Consider the following 17,972-nt stretch of genomic DNA (forward strand, 5'->3'; position numbering starts at 1 on the left):
AATAATGTGTCCAAATTTGCCCCAACTGTTTAGGGTTCAACCTCTGCGGTTGTATCAGGCTGCGCTCAGCGAAGCATTTTATTTTAATTTCTTCCATAATCGGCAGCAACACCCTAAGTATCAAGGTAATCATTTAGAAAAGACAAGCTATGGAATGTTGTATCAACTGGGACATATATACATTGTACCTACAAGAATGCACATGCTGAAAAGTCTGATTTGCTTTAATGATCATGGTTGAATTTATGTTTGATAGCTGTTAAGATAAAGGTTTTACTACAGATATCACTAAAAACCATTATAAATGATCTGTGTAAATGAGGCCAAGGTCTGATGAACACTGCAAGACTGCCATAAAAACCATACACCAAAAATAGTTATTTTATTGCTTATAACAGTAGTATCTGAGAAACAAACTTACCACAAAAACTTAATGTTGACTAATGAACCATGAGGTCAGGTAAACCTTGCCAGACAAACATGTTCACCATACAATAATTAAATACACCAAATATAATTGACTTGTTGATTATAGCATCTGAGAAACAGACCTGTTTAACTAGGAAAACTGTACATTGACCATTGAAATTAGATAAAGGTCTGATGAACCTTGCCAGACAGACATGTACATCTTCGGTTTATTTTATACACCAAATATGGTTTGCATATGGGAAACAGACTGAATCATTAAAACGTAGCATTAACCAATGAACATAAAAATATGGTCAAGGTCCAATGAAACTTGCAAAACAGATATATAAGCTTTTTGACCTTTTTGAAATTTTTGGTTTTTAATGCTCAACTTCGTAATTGATTTGGCCTTTCAACTGTTTTAATTCGAGCATCACTGACTAGTCTTATGTCGACAATATGCGCATCTGGCGTACATAATTATTAGCCTGGTATCTTTGATGTGTTTTTTTATACAAATTGCAATTTTTAGATATACCAAATAAAGTTGATTTATTGCTTATAGTATCAGTGAAACATGTCAAACCAGGAAAACTTGACAGTGAACAATGTAAATGAGGTCAAGGTCAGAAGACTGCTAGACAGATATGTACACCTCACAATCATTCCATTACATCAAATATAGTAAACCTTTTGTTTTTTTGGTGGAGGAAGCCGTGTGCCAGAAGAGAACCAGGACCTTCAGCAGGAAAACTGGCAATCCTAGAAAATGAGGTAAAGATCAGAAGACTATCAGACAGTATGTACACCGAACAATCAGTCCATACACTAAATATAGTTGACACATTACATATAGTATTAGAAAAGCAGATCAAACCACAAAAACTTTATAATGACCAATAAATCATAAAAATTCGTAAGGGTTCCGCGGAACCCAGTGTCTCGCCTACTTTTGCTGTTAATCGCAGGCTCAACAAAAATGAGGAAAAAAATTAATAAAAATATTCCTTTCTATACCATCTTTTGATTGTAAGTAGCTTCTGTCCAAGTTTGGTACAAATCCAGGATAATTTATGAATCTAATAAATGTTTTAAAAACTTAAACTGCAGACTGTATGTAATGTTAACTGGAAGAAAAACTAAGTCCATTTATAAGTAAAATACGGAAAAAATTGAACAAAATTTTAACAAAATTTCCTTCTAGATACTAGCTTTTAATCATAAACAAGCTTCTGTCCAAATTTGGTACAAATCCAGGATAGTTTAAGAAAGTTGCTAAAATTTTAAAAACTTTAACCACAGAGTGAATGTAATGTTAACTGGCAGAAAAACTAAGTCCATTTATAAGTAAAATACGGAAAAAATGGAATTTTTTTTTTACAAAATTTACTTCTGGATACTATCTTTTAATTATAAACAAGCTTCTTTCCAAGTTTGGTAGAAATCCAGGATAGTTTAAGAAAGTTATTAAAATTTCAAAAACTTTAACCACAGAGTGAATGTAATGTTTCTTGGCAGAAAAACTAAGTCCATTTATAAGTAAAATACAGAAAAAATGGAATTTTTTTTTTACAAAATTTACTTTTGAATATTATCTTATGATCATAAACAAGCTTCTGTCCAAGTTTGGTAGAAATTCAGGATAGTTTAAGAAAGTTATTAAAATTTCAAAAACTTTAACCACAGAGTGAATATTTGTGGACGCCGCCGACGACTACGACGACTACGACGACGACGACGACGACGCCGACGGAATGTAGGATCGCTATGTCTCGCTTTTTCGACAAAAGTCGAAGGCTCGACAAAAATGAGGTCAAGGTCAGATGAAACCAGTCTGATGGACATGTTCAACGAAATTATCAATGCACCAAATATAGTTAACTACTGGTTATAGTTAATATTGTATCTGAGAAAACATTAATGATCCATGAAATGAGGTAAAGTTCAGTTGAACCCTGTCTGAAGGAAATGTAACCTTTGCATGGATTCCATATACCAAATACTAATATCCCCTATTACATGTCATAATTGAGAAATTCCCATAACCAAATAAAAATAGTTTTTTTAAACAGTCGCTAAAAAATGAAAATATAGTCAAAGTCAATGGACATGACAGTTTGAAACTTCTTATTATAAGGCATCTGTATATACAATGTATGAAGCATCCAGCTTTATACAAATATATACTGCCCTTCTACTGCCAAGGGATAAGAATCTCTATGTCTTTCAGTGAACTTTGTTGCAGGGGAGACCAAAAAAAAATCCCCCAAAACCAGCTACATAAATTGCTTACATCCACTTTATTTGAACTTGGGTGGATAGTTGTTTCATTGGCAATCATACCACATCTCCTTATTTTTATATGAGGCTTGGTGCATCAGAACTTTTTCAGAATTTAAAAAAAAATTTCAGCATTTTGGGCCTTGAGTGGTTGCATATAATATGAAAATATATAAATATCTAAAGCACTTTCTGGATTAACCTTCAATCAGGAACATTCAAAGTCAAATTTGACAGCCAAGGATGTATAAGTACCAAAACATGTTAAGAACTATAGCATATAACATAGTAATGCTGTAATATATTTGTTATATACCTTTTGTCTCATCTCAACATGACTTGAGTTTAACTACAGGAATATTCCAAATGTCCTTGTATATCTACCAATATATGCATGTAAAGGATAAATTCTGAAACATTTAGTGCCTACCATCATATTATTTGGTATATTAGTGCATTTTAGTGAGTCTGATTATGCACCATAGATAAGGTCACATGACACAGTTATACATATCATTAATAAATAAGGAATGTGTCTGCCCCCGCTTGCATATAACATTATAAAGGGACATAACTCAAGAACGGTAAAATTGACGTGACCCAAATTCGAACTTGATCTGAGTTTTGTGGTGATGAGCATTGTGTATAAGTTTCATAACATTTGTTTGAGGCAAACTTAAGTTAGAGAACGGAAACGAAAAATTCTGCAATTTTTCCATTTGAAAAATGGTATAACTCTAGAACAGTAAAAATGATGCCACCAAAATTCAAATCAGATCTGTGTTTTGTGGTAATTAGCATTGTGTATAAGATTCATAACATTTGGTTGAGGCAAACTTAAGTTAGAGAATGGAAACCAATTTCAAGACGTACCGACAGACAGATGGACGTACAGATGGACAAGGCTAAAACTTAATGCCCCCTCCCCTACAGCAGGGGCATAAAAAAGAAGATACCAAGTGGGCAATCAAAAACCCCAAAACATCACCAAACTCATAAACCATCAACAGATCACCAAACGCATAAACCATCAACACATCACCAAACTCATAAACCATCAACACATCACCAAACTCATAAACCCTCAACACATCACCAACCTCATAAAACCCTCAACACATCACCAAACTCATAAACCATCAACACATTACCAAACTCATAAACCATCAACACATCACCAAACTCATAAACCCTCAACACATCACCAAACTCATAAACCCTCAACATATCACCAAACTCATAAACCATCAACACATCATCAACTCATAAACCCATCACCAAATGCATAAACCATCAACACATCACCAAACTCATAAACCATCAACACATCACCAAATGCATAAACCATCAACACATCACCAAACTCATAAACCATCAACACAAATATATTCTCTAACCCTAAACTGGGCCAACATAAAACTTTTGAAATAACAACATGGTATTTAGGACAAAGCATAGACAAGACTGTCACCAGTAGAAACAACACAAACATTAATAAAATGCTCCGCTGAGTGCAGCTTGATACGACCGCAGAGGTCCAACCCTGAACAGTTGGGACAAGTATGGACACAACATTCAAGCTTGATACAGCACTAAATTTGGATTGTGATTAAATATTTGACACAGCATAGGTTTCTGACACAGAATGAATGTGGTCTAAGAACTTAAAAAATTTTAATTTACCTATCAAACCATATCATTATTATTTGCTTATATATATATATATATATATATCAGAAATAACCAATTTAAAATGGAAAATTTTAAAGAAAAAAAAGGAAAAAAAAAAATCCCCCCCCCAATTTTTTGAACCCCTTTATGATTCATCACCCCCAAACTCAATCCCAGCCTTCCCTTTGTGGTATGGTACCTTGCAGTCAATTTCAGAGAGATCCATATACTTGAACACAAGTCATTGTCTGGAAACTAGAAAAATGCTTGTTTTTTGGCCCCAAATTCCTAAACGTTTAGGGCAATTACCCCCAAACTCAAACCCAGCTTTCCCTTTGTGAAATGGAACCTTGTAGTACAATTTCATAAAGATCCATACACTTACACACAAGTTATTGTCCGGAAACTAGAAAAATGCTTGTTTTTTTTCCCCTTTTTGGCCCCTAATTCCTAAAATTGTGAGGCAATTACCCCCAAAATCAATCCCAGCCTTCCCATTCTGGTATAATACCTTGCAGTACAATTTCAGAGAGATCCATATACTTGAACACAAGTTATTGTCTGGAAACTAAAAAAATGCTTATTTTTGGCCCCTTTTTCCTAAACGTTTTGGGCAATTATCCCCAAACTCAATTCCAGCTTTCCCTTTGTGATATGGAACCTTGTAGTACAATTTCATAAAGATCCATACACTTACACACAAGTTATTGTCATGATACTAGAAAAATGCTTGTTTTTTGCCCCTTTTTTGGCCCCTAATTCCTAAAATTTTGAGGCAATTACCCCCAAAATCAATCCCAGCATTCCCTTTGTGATATGGAACCTTGAGGTACAATGTCAAGTTATGTCTGGAAGTTACAAAAATGCTTATTTTTGGCCCCTAATTCCTTAACTGTTGGTACCATAACCCCCAAAATCAATCCCAACCTTCCTTTTGTGGTATTGAACCTAATGGTAAAATTTCATAGAGATCCATTCACTTAAACTAAAATTAGAGTGCGAAAACCACGATGACGACGACGACACTAACGTCATACCAATATAAGACGACAAAATTTTTTTTGCGGTCGTATAAAAATAATATAAGACAAAATAATACACTGAAAACTTAAGTAAAAGCACCAAGAAGCCCTTCAATACAAAACAAAACTCAGGTGCTCCTGAAGGGTAGGCAGTTCCTGTTCCACTAATGGCACCTGTTGTGTTCCTCATCGATGACATTAATTAAGTATCTAGATAACGTATAAAGATAACTTATGTTTTAATAAAAAGATGATTCATATAAAACATAAATTATTTTCCCTCACGAATAAAAAAATTATAACACTTTCATCAACTCTTATAAATCAGACAATCTAGACATGACAGTTCTAAGGAAATTCATAAAAAATAATTTTAATAAATGAGTTTAAGATTTAACTATCTAAAATCCTTTGTCTATTAGCCATCTTCCTACTAATTCTACATGATTTCCTTTTAATGTCACTCTTCTTGTCACTTCAGATACTTCTGTTAATAACAGAAAGTTCATTGCACATGTTTCTTCTATGTGACTCTTCAAATCCCTTTCAAGTTGCTGAAAATATATATATCTGCAATTAGATGATTAAGTGACAACAGATACCACAAATGCATCTTCTATTAGAAGAACAGATACCCCAAATGCAACTAGCATTAAAAGAAGGCTTGCCTTATTATAGATATGACATTATTTAAATTTGAGTTATTTCCCTTGGCCAATAATAAATATTTCCATTTTTTTTTCAATCCCACTCTTCTATTTTGACCCCTTTTCCTGGAAAAAACCTATGGAAAGGTGACATTAGCACATGACAGTCATGTGTAAAATTAGATCAGACATGGAAAAATGGAATATTTAGGAACTAAAGTATTACATCCGATCTAAATTAAAGAACTTTAACTGTGGTTTTACCATTTTTTAGTTAACCCTCCAATCCTCTTATTCTTTTTCTATGCTTTGGGCCATTTTCTTTTTCTTTTTGGCAATCTGAATTTATGATTCCTTGGCATATCTGTCTTATTATTTAACATTTTTGAAAATTTGGTGCAAATTGCTTTACATATCTAATATGTATTTGATTACAAATGGATTTGTTCATTGCATGTCAACATGAAAATAAAACAGCTGTGATTTTGTTTTCCTTCTGTATCAGTAAACATACCCATATATCGCCATGAACTCTATTGATAACTGTGGTAATTTTTGTTCCACGCAGTGCTTTCTGTTTTACATAAACTGGCAAATTGTGATTCTTGTTTCTTTCTACTGTATATGGAAGATCTTTTGTTTTCTCTTCTGAAATAATATATATATATATCAACTGTCACAGCCTACACTATTTTATTCCCTTTTTTATAATCTCAAAACAAAAGTTATCATAAAATAGTATTATACACTGAATCCTTTGTAAACCAACCTGCATTGGAACTGAAGATTTACTTTGATTAAATACCGGTAGATGTTTTGTTTAATACAGAATTTTCATTGTATATCCTGATAATCCTTAATGTTTAGTGGCAAATGGAGATTCCTTAAACTTAGTCACAAATCCTACTACAAATGTTTAGAAAAAGTTTAGGTAAAATTCCAACCTGATGGTATATGGTACAAAATTTGTACATTAACAAGAGATTAAGAAGAGCCAAAATAGTTCATTATAATGGTTAAACCTTTAAGCTGTATATTACTTGTACAAATCAATTCTATGATTTCTAAGAAATAAGGTTTATCCTACAAGTTCTAATGTACAATTAAGTTCCATTGCTGTCAAATTAATTTGCAAACTTAGCAACTAAGCAAAAGGATTGAACTCGATAATTTTACAGAAATTCTGAGTTTGCCTTCTATGTTATTTGCATGATTAGTAGCCCACCTGTATTTTTCAGAACCTATCACTATTTACATGTATCAAAGTTTACAAATTAATAAATTCTGGTAGGCGGATGGGCTATCAATTTTGAAATTGGTTATATGAATTGAATTTATATTCAATTAAAGATTTCTTGCTGTTGTGTAATACACTGTGCTGTTGCGCTATACTTAGTAAATCTGTTTTCAGACTATAAACAAATAAAGTTCAATTAATTCTCAATGTCATATTAGAAATTTATGAAAATCAAAAGGGAGCTTACATCAATAGATATAAACAATTTACCAAAGTTTCATGAGAATTGCTGACAGCATTTTTGAGTTATTGTCCGAAAACTGGAAAATCGCCCCTTTTTTAATGAATAAAACCCCATAACTCAGAAATGTAAAATGTAAAATTTATAAAATTCTAAAGGGAGCTTACATCAATAGATATAAACAATTCACCAAAGTTTCATAAGAACTGCTGAAAGCATTTTTGAGTTTTTGTCCAAAAACTGGAAAATCCCCCTTTTTTTATGAATAAAACCCTGAAACTCGGAAACGTAAAATCTAAAATTTATAAAAATCAAAAGGGAGCTCATGGTCAATAGCTATAAACAATTCGTCACACAATTTCTTGCAAGTTGGTGAAAGCATTCTTGAGTTATTGTCCGAAAACTGGAAAATTCCCCTTTTTTTAATGAATAAAACCCCATAACTCGGAAACGTAAAATCTAAAATTTATAAAAAACGAAAGGGAGCTCACGTCAATAGATATAAACAATTCACCAAAGTTTTATGCAAATTGGTTAAAGCGTTTTTGAGTTTATGACCGACATGTTGACGACGGACGGACAGACGGACGGACGGACAGACAACGGTATACCATAATACGTCCCGTAAAAGGGCGTATAAAAATGTTAAGGCCTTGGACTACCATATGGCCCCAATTAGTGTCTACCCCTTTGAGCTAAATACTCACTGATAGGAGGTACCCAGCCTGATGGTGTTGGATATGAAGTATGTACAGGTAGGTCAGGAATATTTCTCCTAGGTAAAATTTTTTCAACATATTTAAACTCCTCTGTTGATTCTTCAAATTGTGTCAATGTATCCTTAGGTGGTACCTGCTCGGCAGTGTATAAGTATTTTATATTAACTTGACATAGAGCCTGAAAAAGACAACACCACCAGCTATAGCATTTATTATACAAACTGCCATATATATATTGCATGCAAAACAAATTTCTTGTTAGAGTGGTCTAAATACAGCACAAACAACAGTTTCCAAAAGACAAAAAAAGTGAAAAAGTATATTTTAACAAAACAAATGTTCTTAAACCTTCCTGACTGCCATTGGCGATTGCCAAATAATGGATCACCGATGTAATAAATGGATCTTAATTATAAATTTAATACTAAACAGAAAACAATAAACTTGCGGAAAAGATGATATACTGCAAACAAAAGATGCAAAGGTTTTTGTACACCATATCCGGATTTCAACAATTAATGTCTCTTCAGTGATGTTAGGAATCGAAACGGTATATATATACAAGTCTAAATTGAAAACAACGTTCAAACCTATGATTGCGTTGGATAAAAACCGCAATTTTTATACGTGTGCATGCATAACAAATTTCTTGGTAGAGGGGTCTAAATACAGCACAAACAACATTTTCCAAAAGACCAAAAAGTGTAAAAATTATTTTAACAAAACTCTTGGACTAACAGATCAAATAACTGATGTTCTTAAACCCTGCTGACTGCCATGGCGATTGCCAAATAAACGTATCACAAGATGTAACAAAATAGATCTTAGTTATTAATTTAATACCAAACAGAAAACAATAAACTTGCGGAAAAGATGGTATACTGCAAACATGAGGTGCAAAAATTTGTACACCATATCCGGATTTCGACAATTAATGTCTCTTCAGTGATGTTAGGAATCCAAAAGGTATTTGGTGTATATATATATAAATTACACTCCAGTGAATTAAACATGTTAACAGATACATTTTTTCTATAATTTGGAACAAATGTGTATTAAATCAAAATTGAGTGCTTCCTTCTTTGTAATAGGACACTAAATCTGTGTATATCTGCATCATGTGCATGAATTTTTTGTGCTATTTAAAAAATATATCTTTGACCTATCCTATACAGACAAGAAAGCACTCTATAATAATATTATATAGTCATTGTAACAGTCTAAACATTAAACATGGTGAACAGTCTAGGGCTTAAGGCTTGAAGATTGGCCTAATATTTAATCTAAAAAGCCTTTTCAAGGGACCTTGGGGACCAAGTGGTCTAAGTAGTTCATGATCATCTACATTGCCCCATGTCTGCAAATACTGAGGTTATGAGTTCAAACCTTGCTTGCAGATGTTCACTCAGGGAATAAAGCATTAATCAATAGAAAAACAAATATGACAGACATGAACCAACGACAACCACTGAACAACCACTGAACTACAGGCTCCTGACTCAGGACAGGCACATAAAGATTATGGCGGGGTTAAACATGTTTGTAACAGTGGAGGGCTTTGGTAGTGCCCTCGTGTGCAAGTACGCACGAAGAGGATTAAGTAAGTAAGTAAAACATGTTTGTGAGCACTCAACCCTCACCTAACCCTAGACAGTGGTGTAACAACTAATAAAAAAAATCATGTATTTCAAGTTAAAATATCAATCAGTACACATCCAACATCCAATGGATTTAGTGTAAAGACATCATTAACAGTCAGAGAAAAACATGACCTTATGTAATGCCAAAATAAAGGTATCGACAGGTTGTTGTACAATGAAAGTGCATATGTGTAAAACAATAATATTTATTATGGTTTTAATTCACTGATTACAAAATCAATATTTATAACAATAAAAACAATATTCAAAGATCTGATTACAGTGTTGAATTGGTAATCTTTTAGAAAAAGTTTATTTAATCTTGATGTACTAGTTGGATTATTTTCTACATGACAGATGCACAGTGTAACAATGTCCATTGAATATGTCACTGTACCATATCAAGATCAAGATCCCCTTGCACGAGTCACAAAACTATTCTTGAATAATTTTCTGATTGCTTTCAGAATCCCTTTTCAAGTCCTATCAATTCTATATAGTAAAATTTTTACCATCTACCACAACAAAAACTTGTGAATTTTACGTCTACCACATCATACTGTAAACTTGAAGCTAGTAAGAACTGAAAAGATGACACATTGTCAATTCAAAATCGTTACAATTTTGGAAAAATCTTACCTTTAATTGTAGTTATAGATCATTTTTGTCACAAAATCCACTTTAAAACCAACAATATTGTTTTCAGTTTTTCAAATAACTGATTTTCTGTTGACATTGACAATCACTATCCAGAATATTTTTCTTTTACAATTTTTTCTTTAGTTTTCGTTTGCAATAGGAGAAACGTCATATTAAGCATGTTAAGGTCAGAGAGAACACAATGTAAAATTGCCATTCTCCAAAGTGACAATATCAAATATTTTACAAAATGGATCTCTAACATTCTAAGATCTGTTAAAGTTAAGATGTTTTTAAACAAACTCCATATGGAAAACATATCTTCTTTTCAGTTTTCACCTGCTTTAGGTGTGTAGAATGATGCTGTAGGTGTAAAATGCACAGGATTAAGTTTTTGGATTAGCTTTGTATCTTAGAAAATAAATGATTTGAAATATTGTGTATGTGAACATTTTATATGCATCTGACAAAATGATTCAAATATTGTCATAGATGAGGAATCTTAATGTGTAATTGTTTTGTTATAAATAAGGCTGTTACAGTTCTAGTTATCTCAGTTGTATTCTTTCACATTTTTATGTCGGTGTCTTTTATAACACAGTGTTCTCCCCAGGATTTTTGGATAGCACCAGGGTAACGCGTGTGGACTTCTTGGTGAAATATTTCATGCAATCAGTTGTGTCGCGTCGCGTCGCTTAGCTCTAGTTACTGTAGTTTTTATGTCTCTTGTTTTGTTTTAACACTGTGGTACTGTGTTATGTAGACATTGATTCAGAAAACTATTGGTAGAAAAGAAGTAAATAAAAAAAACAGTTTGTATACTTTAATATTTTTTTAAAATAAATAAATTATGATTCATAATAAAATATTCATCTGAATTTAAAGTAATTAAATCTTTTATAAAATCCAAAATCAATAAAAATAAAATATCATTCAAAAGAGAACAAAATTGTTCAATTAATTTAAAAAACTTTCTAGTTTCTAGAAAAAAAGTTGTTGTATGTGAAAGGATTCCTGTCATAAGAAGATATAAAATTAACAAGAACAATTGCAAATATTGTTTTATTATTTGAACCAGTTTCTATCTTAGATTTTAATAAAAAGAAATTTTTCATAAATTTTAGAACATTTTGCCATAGGTTTCATGTAAATATTTACCTTTCTTGTCTTTGGTGATAATCAAACATAGATACAGACTTAATACTGCCCTAAAATCTAAATCTTTATTTGTCATGAACCATTTAAAAAGAATTCCTCAATCTAAAATTTATCTTTGGTCTATAGATCTATAAGTAACCATATTCAATGTCAACAACTAAGTCTCCCTATTTTCCCGCCTAAATGACAGGAAGTAGATATAAATAGATTTAACATGTGCTTATGGATAAAATTTGCAAGATTACTTCTGTTATTCATTAATTATGGATATAGATATCCAGTTTGAAGGTACAGTCATGCATTTTATTTATAAAATATAATAGATTGCAATTAATTGTAAATAAACTTGAATATTCTACGTGAACTAACTGGGTCATGTGATATGTACAGACAGTTTGAAACCCGACTTTCATGCAATAGCAATGTCATAATTAAAGATAATATTGGCCATGGTTTAATCAGAGACATATAATACAAGAATTGGGAAATGTATAGTTGTCCATTATACGTAATGAGCCACCATTATGATGTACAAAAAATGTTCCTATCGGGTCAAGACACTGTTTGTGTACAAAGTATTTGCCGACTTGTCACAGGTCAGTGCTTGGGTGGAGAGTGAAGCCATAAAATAGTTATCTGTGATCATAAAGTTATGAACTCTTAATTAAAACACAAAAGAATCATGTTACAAGTGTTAATTACATCGATTAAATCCAATCAACAAGGTAAACCTCATAAGGTAAGTCGATCACGTGGTGTAAACAATCTGTGTTGAACTGGTTTGAACTGGTCAAATTTCACCTGGAATTTTATACCGCACGGAAAAGATTTAACAAGTCGTTTAAAACTTTACCGATTTACGATTTTTTAACTGAAAATTTTAGCACCACGGAGAAAAATTATACATCGCGGTAAGAACGATACCACCACGGTAAAAAATTATACATCGCGGGCCCGCGGTCCTTTAAGGGCCTGGGGAGAACACTGTAACATATGTACAACCTTTACAGTATGGGTTTATCTCATTGTTGAAGGCCATACAGTTACATATTATTGCTTAATTGATACATCCACTTCATTTGAACTTTGGTGGATAGTTGTCTCATTGGCATTCATACCACATCTCCTTATTTTTATAGGTATCGGGTCCGTTCGCGCCCAATACACGTTCGCACCCTACACGTTCGCACCCCACACGTTCGCCCCCTAGGTCCGTTCGCACCCTACACGTTCGCATCCTTTTTTTATTCAAAAACCTGATAAATTTTTAGATGTTTTGTAAAATATTTTTATTTTCATAAATAAAAATTCGGGAATTTTTAAATGAAATATTGTTTTAAATTGATTTGATGATTAATTATTAAATGTTAATTATGTATGATTACTGCTAATTGGTATTTATACACAGCCTAATATGATGTTATTGTTGGGTGTTTAAAAATCATGATTGTTGTCATGGTTGTTTTAACTTGCTTTAAATGTAAATACTGCATGTATTTAGCTTGGTATGAGTAAAACTTTGAAGATTTTAAATAAAAAACATGAAAGATAATTGTTTTTAACAGCTTGGCTCCTTTGATCTCATGTGTGTCAGAATCTCACTTTATTCATAAACAATGAAAAAAAATATTTATAGCAATACACTATCCAAAACATGATTACGAATTATTCAACATATAAAAAAAAAACGTTGTCAGAATCCCATTTCCTTTTGAAACAATAAAAAAGAAATATTTATAGCAATACACTAACCAAAACATGATTAAGATTTTATCAACACCTAAAATAACGTTGTCAGAATCTCACTTTATTTAGAAACAATGAAAAAAAATAATTTATATATATATATATATATATTTGTTTTACATGCACACGTATAAAAATTGGGGTTTTTATCCAACGCAATCATAGGTTTGAACGTTGTTTTCAATTTAGACTTGTATATATATAGATATATATAGAGTAATACACTTACCTAAACATGATTAAAAATTATTCAACACAAAACTAAAATACTGGTCGTCAGAATCTCACTTAATTTAAAAACAATGAAAAAAAAATGTTAATAGCAATACATTTACCATTTACCATGACACAAAAAAAACCTTGTCAGAATCTCACTTTATTTAGAAACAATGAAAAAATATATATTTATAGCAATACACTTACCAAAACTCGTTTACAAATTATTAAACACAAAACCAATAAAAATTGGGCGCGAACGTGTAGGGTGCGAACGGACTTTGGGTGCGACGTGTAGGGTGCGAAAGTGAAAGGGGGGCGAACGTGCATGGGGGCGAACGGACCCAGATTCATTTTTATATAGTAAATTTCTGTAACAATATCTGCCCTAAAAGTATCTGCAAATGAGCTTTCACTTATATCATGTATATTCCATAATTATGATCTATTTACACAAAGGTGTAAATGACAGGTGATGTGGGATATATGTCAGCAAGTCGGCAGCCCAGAGATACAATAAGACAAACAGGCATTGTTAATGTTCATCATAACAAATGGACAAAAATGGCTGTGTTTACACATCAAAAACTACTCTGAGTTCAGAAAAACCTGGACAGTTGGAAAAGTTTAAAGGTCTAGCATCTACTAGATATATATATATATATAAAAGAACAACTAAAAGATGCCCATAAAAATCAAAAAAAGATTTTATCTTTCTGTACGTCAGAAACACAAAATGCATTTAACTTTTAAGTTTTATATATCTAGTGGAATCTACATGTAGGCATTAAAACTTTCCCAATTCCACAGGCTAGTCTTTGCTCAGAGTAAATTTTAAGGTGTAAACAAAGCAATTTTGTCTAATTGTTATGATGAACCTTAAAGTTAAAACCCCCAAGTCCAAGACAAGGGCAAGGGCATCACAGTAAAACAATTTCAATATTTTGGGCACGCCTTGATGATGTAAACTGTTCACTACTATATAGCAAACTATATATCTTTATTGTTTATTTCACAAACCGAGTTATGAACTGAGTAATGAGGCTGTATATTTGTGCTTTTCAAAATTCTGTATATCAGTCGAAAATTCTTCATGGAGGCTGCCATTTTGTTTTCATTAATCAGTAACGACAACTCTTTATTTATGCATTTTTCTATAGATCTACAATATTGATTGTTGTTATTGTGAATTCGATATTTGCAAAGCTTTTTATATTAGTTTTTATATAATCAGAAATTATCAAGCGCTTTTTGTTGAAGTTAAGACATCATATATAGAACTACCTAAAATATGTCTTTGGTCTCCGACAAGGGTGCATTCGATTTGTAATTGTCCTTCATATTTGTCACGGCAAAACAAGCAACAAAAGTTGTTTGATTTTAAATGCTGAAAGATATTGATGTAAGAAATGATTTGGTAAACAACTTCATTTTTTTTTTAAAAGTATAAATAATTTTACTATTTTTATTGATCCTGAGACTACTATAAAGTAAAATCACAAAAAATGGAAAAATACTGAACTCCGAGGAAAATTCAAAAAGGAAAGTCCATAATCAAATGGCAAAATCAAAAGATCAAATGAATGGATAACAACTGTCATATTCCTGACTTGGTACAGGCATTTTCTTATGTAGAAAACACACATAAGATATATACAGTAGTCTCAGATTGATCTCATATTTTTTAATTTTTCAATTTTCAATACATTATACGTTTTAGCAAATAGAATAACCATATGATATAAATAAGAATATTTCTCATTGCTAGTGTTTTAATGTTTCCATGAGAACTATATATGTTTGAATGTTTGGCTTTGTGATAGTTTGTGGTTTATGTATAGCAATTATTTGAAAATTGTCACTAGCTTTTTTTTAGAGCAACACAGCTAGTTTCACCAGTGGAACAGGAAACACTTATTATTCAGCAGCAGCTGAGTTTACATTCAATGTTTTGATAGATTTGTGTTGATCAATCCTAAATTTTCTATGTAGTGTTTAATGGTTTATTGTTCGTCATTTTGTGTTTTTTATTGGCCACAATTACAATAATCTGCTGTTAAATAACTGCAAGTCTAGTACCTAATGATATATGATCATATATTTAAAAGAAACTAGGCTGAGTATATGTCAATAAGACAGCAGCCCATCAATACAATAAATGCCCCCAAAAAATGAATAAAAAAGATCAAGGTATATGTACTACCTTGAACATAAGACATGTGTTTATTCTGTTCTTCAACCTGTAAATTGCCCAAAATCTTGACCTTCTATGTGTATATAAAAAGACTATGATAAGATATGCAAGTAGCAGTATATTTAAAAAAAATAATGTTTTTTTTTATTTAAGGATAAAAAGAAATCCCTGTTGAGATTCATGACTGGAAATGTAATTAAGGCACAGATGTGCGGTGTGCGGTGTGGTTAAGTATTTTTTTATTTAGTTTTTTTTTTAGGGGACATCCCTCTCCCATTTTTATATGTGTCTTTCTTTTATTGTTTATGCCATAATTTATTTGGGGTAATTTGTTTTACACTATTAAAGAACTTTATTGTCATTGTTTTCACTTTCTTCAGTAGGATTGTACTGGCAATGTTCCTCAGGACAAAATGAAAATTTTTGGCTGACTTGGCGAGAAAATATAAAGATAAATGGCATAATGCTATAATCAATATTGAAGGAATTGAAGGTAAACTTCATACTTATTTCAAATAAAGGAATAACTGAGCACACATAGATAGCAAACTTGTATTAATTTGGGAAGAGGATAATTAACAATATATTAGGTTCAATAGTGAATGGTATATCTTCACCATTTTTGTGCTGTACTGAATATTACCAGAGACATGTGTATATATGTCTCTGATATTACTTAAAAAAAGGGGATGTCACAGGTGTGCTAATTTCCCAAATCCTTTTTTTTTTATAATTTTTTCTCCCACATCCAACGTTTTCCTTACTTTTTCCAAGATCCCGTTTTACCACTATATCCCATCGGCCACATTCACATTTTTTTAACCTCTTTTTTAATATCCAACATCATCACAAGATCAAGATAAAGATAAAATGTTATGTACCTGTTTGATATTCCTAGAGGACATGTGATAAGATTAAATGAAATATGAATTTAATCTGTAGATAATTGGTTTATATACTACAGTGTTATTTTGATTTATTCCTCTATTTCCTTCCTTTTTTCATAAGGTCAGAGCGCTCGAGATGTTTTTTAGAACTACCCTATGAGATTGACCTCAAGGTCAAAGTACATGAAGAATATGGCGGCTCGTCTTACGATAATAGACAAAGGTGTATGAAAATGGATTTACAAGAAAAAGAATGAATCAAATGTCTTAGGAATACTTGTTTTTATCATTATTTTTTCGAAAAATTTACAGTTCAAATAATTACAACGTTATTTTAATTCGTATGGCTCAATTAACAGGGCGATTCTGTGCCAAAGCGACAGGAGAGTACAAAACAACACCAGGTTTGGTGATTGTTTTGAACGCGATAAGGTTGATTAGGAACTCTGTTAATGCCTAGTACATTCTCTTGTCCCCAGTGTTCGATGGCATCGAACAAAAACAATGCTTACAACCGAGTTCAGACGACGAGTAGCCGTTTATGGACAGCTGTTTTTGATTATGAAGCCAGGCGTGAAGATGAATTAACTCTAAGAAGGGGTACACTAGTGGAAGTTTTATCAACAGATTCTCATATATCAGGAGATGAGGGTTGGTGGACAGGTAGGGTGGGTAATAAAGTGGGAATTTTCCCAAGTAACTTTGTTGCAATTGACATTAACAGCAGTGTTGCTAGTGGACTCCATAACAAATTTCCATCGAATCGACCATTTGAAATCGATTTCAATGAACTGCAGTTGGAAGAAGTTATTGGTGTTGGTGGGTTTGGAAAAGTGTATCGTGGAATATGGAACGGGGAAGAAGTTGCTGTCAAAGCTGCCAGACAAGATCCAGATGAACCAGTTATTTCTACAATCGAAAGTGTTCGACAAGAGGCTAAAGTCTTTTGGTTACTTGATCACATTAACATTGCTGCTTTGAAAGGAGTCTGTTTAAAAGAACCAAATTTATGTTTAGTTATAGAATATGCAGCAGGTGGATCCTTGAATAGAATATTATATGGCAGAAGAATCCCACCTGATGTTCTTGTTGACTGGGCTATTCAGATTGCTAGGGGAATGAACTATTTACATGAGGAATCCCCCATTCCTCTTATACATCGTGACCTCAAATCAAGCAATAGTAAGTATGAAGATGTTTTTGATTAATTTTTTTTTAGTTGGAAATGTTGGAGTAACATAGAATCTTTTAAAATTGTCACTTT

At 32.2% G+C, this 17,972-nt stretch overlaps 2 protein-coding genes across 2 annotated transcripts in view; one reads left to right on the plus strand and one right to left on the minus strand.

The window, feature by feature from the left end:
• Positions 1-5,606: 5,606 nt before the first annotated feature.
• On the minus strand, positions 5,607-14,744 carry LOC127739243 (39S ribosomal protein L49, mitochondrial-like). The gene is made up of 4 exons (XM_052250866.1): positions 14,648-14,744; positions 8,217-8,406; positions 6,546-6,679; positions 5,607-5,938 (listed from the first exon to the last, which is right to left on the minus strand). Exons 1-4 carry the CDS (start codon positions 14,732-14,734, stop codon positions 5,786-5,788), a joined length of 564 nt encoding a protein of 187 aa, XP_052106826.1. The 5' UTR covers positions 14,735-14,744; the 3' UTR covers positions 5,607-5,785.
• A 2,137-nt stretch (positions 14,745-16,881) lies between these two features.
• The window catches only part of LOC127739233 (mitogen-activated protein kinase kinase kinase 9-like), a 31,627-nt gene continuing 30,536 nt past the window's right edge, over positions 16,882-17,972 (plus strand). Inside the window, exon 1 of the mRNA XM_052250852.1 lies at positions 16,882-17,890. Within this exon, the coding sequence (XP_052106812.1) occupies positions 17,161-17,890 (730 nt within the window). The 5' untranslated portion in view covers positions 16,882-17,160. The remainder of the gene's footprint in view (positions 17,891-17,972) is intronic.

The sequence above is a fragment of the Mytilus californianus genome, unplaced genomic scaffold (assembly GCF_021869535.1).
Source record: "Mytilus californianus isolate M0D057914Y unplaced genomic scaffold, xbMytCali1.0.p SCAF_4, whole genome shotgun sequence".
In the NCBI taxonomy this organism is placed as follows: domain Eukaryota; kingdom Metazoa; phylum Mollusca; class Bivalvia; order Mytilida; family Mytilidae; genus Mytilus; species Mytilus californianus.

Coding starts and splice junctions, on each gene's coding strand:
- LOC127739243 (XM_052250866.1), bottom strand. CDS start 14,734: ATGGCAGCCTCCATGAAGAATTTTCGACTGATATACAGAATTTTGAAA. Junction 8,407..14,647: donor ATTACTCAGTTCATAACTCG/GTTTGTGAAATA, acceptor TGTCTTTTTCAG/GCTCTATGTCAAGTTAATAT. Junction 6,680..8,216: donor AGGCTGGGTACCTCCTATCA/GTGAGTATTTAG, acceptor ATATTATTTCAG/AAGAGAAAACAAAAGATCTT.